We start from the raw sequence: 2,027 nt of genomic DNA on the forward strand, positions 1-2,027 counted from the left end.
CCTTAAACGAATGTCAGACTAAATATCTCAGCATCCCTACTGGAAATCAAATAACTTTTTCTCACATTTTTATCTACAGTTTGCTAATTGACGTCATGTTTAACCACAACATTAAACTGCCTGGCAGTAGAGAGAGACATATAAGGTGAGCTTTTTTTATATTTTAAAAGTCGTTCCATGTGAGCACATCATACATTTCTTAAAGATGATGGACTAAATTCTCTTGAACTCCTTCTCTCATACAGCGACATTACACTCAGAAGCTTCCAATAACAGATCAGAGTAGCACAGCCCTCGTGTCTGATGTGCGTCACTGGGTCGCTTTTCATACACGAGTCTCTGGAGGGCCGTCGCTCTGCTTGTCGTGACTGAGTCAGATGAGCAGACACGGCCTTAAGGTAAAGCATTTACAGCCCCTCTGCTGCGCAGAGCTGCACCGGAATTCATTTTAAAGTACACCATGTGCTGCTCTGACATAAGCACACAGTAAGAGGAAAAAAAACCACTTCGACGGTGGAAACGCTGCGTTCCACTTCACCAACATACAGCAGGTTAGTCTGACCTGCAGGACAGGGAGGTCTCCATCTGGTAAATAAGTAACTCTGGATTTAGTGCTCAGCTCCTAAATCAGCTACAGGAAAATGCAAGCCTGCATTTTAACCCTTAACTGAAACAAAGCGTTGTTTATTTATTCTCCACAATGAGTTAAAAAGCTTGCTCAAGTTATTTCCTAAACACAAAAACGATGATCTGTTTGATAAAGCTGAATTAAATAACAATGAAAAGTTGGTTTTGGAAATGTAGACTTACCCATGCATGGGTCCTCCTTGCTCCAAACTGTACACCTGCCTGGGGTTAAGCAGATACCTGAACTTCCTGAGAACACTGGGGGAAAAACACAACATGGGGGAGCATTCATTAAGGCTTGTACACACTGATAATGACTGATGTTCTTCATATTACTGAAACAATAAAGGTGGGTTTCATGCAAAGCTGCTGGAACCAGCTATATTTTATTGCTATCAGATAATCTGATGCTATGAATGCTCCCATGAGCTAGCTTATTGTTCCAGTGCTGCAGCATAACAACATTCTAACATAATTAGAATTTCTAAAGTAGAATAAGAAGCAGATCTTTTAGTTATCAGGCTCCAACTACCAGTTTTAGTCCGTGAGGAAGACACCCCCATCTACTTTTAAGGCTAGACTTAAAACTTTCCTTTTTGATAAAGCTTATATGAGCTATCGCTATAGTTATGCTGNGATCGGCCTGTTTTTCAGTGTAGTCCTGTTTCTCTGACTGTGACTAACTGGATGTGCTCTCTTCATCCTCTGACTTGGAGCTCGTCTTTTTCTTATTTTAAATGTCAGTTGTCTTGTTCCATTGGCAAAGTGTCTCACTATCTTCTCCAGTTCAAAAATAAATGCACTTATATAAAGAAAAAATGAACTATTAAGATTTAAAAATTTTGTTTTTGCAGTATAAATAAAAAGATTTTTTTCAGCCACTGAGTTTGCATAAATTCAACTTACAGTAAGAACCGGTAAATGTAGTAATAAATGAAAAAATGTATGCTTGAAACCCTGTTTTTGTTCAAGTTTAACAGGAAACAAGATAAAGTTTTCTGCATTGGAACAGATCTGTAGTTAATTTATCAGCTGTTTCAATGAATCTGCATTTGTGCGTGTCTATAATGGCCGTGACCCTGAAACTCCATGCTCTAGTTGACGCCATGAGAATGAAAAAGCTGAGATAAAAATCATTGAGCTGTGTGTCGGAGAGCTTTGATCTGCACTGCAAAAAAACCAAAACCAAAAAAAGCAATTTTTTTTTATAAAATAAGTGCATTTATTCTTGAATTGAGGAGGTAAAAGAGACATTTTGCCAATTGAACGAGACAATTTACACTTAAAATAAGAAAACACAATTACATTGTCTTATTTTAAGTGCATGTTATCTAATTATCTTATTTCAAGAGTAAAAATACTCTTTCCATTGGCAAACTATCTCATTTACCTGCTCAAAT

General features: G+C 37.6%; 1 protein-coding gene across 1 annotated transcript in view; it reads right to left on the bottom strand.

Annotated features, from left to right (window-relative positions):
• LOC107102720 (diacylglycerol kinase beta-like) overlaps window positions 1–2,027 on the bottom strand; it is a gene marked incomplete at its 5' end in the record, with an annotated part of 142,513 nt that overhangs the window by 129,008 nt on the left and 11,478 nt on the right. The window contains one exon of the mRNA XM_015402127.1: window positions 811–885. Coding sequence (XP_015257613.1) covers window positions 811–885 — 75 coding nt within the window. The remainder of the gene's footprint in view (window positions 1–810; window positions 886–2,027) is intronic.

The sequence above is a fragment of the Cyprinodon variegatus genome, unplaced genomic scaffold (genome assembly GCF_000732505.1).
Source record: "Cyprinodon variegatus isolate N-32 unplaced genomic scaffold, C_variegatus-1.0 Scaffold1303, whole genome shotgun sequence".
NCBI classification, from domain to species: Eukaryota; Metazoa; Chordata; class Actinopteri; order Cyprinodontiformes; family Cyprinodontidae; genus Cyprinodon; species Cyprinodon variegatus.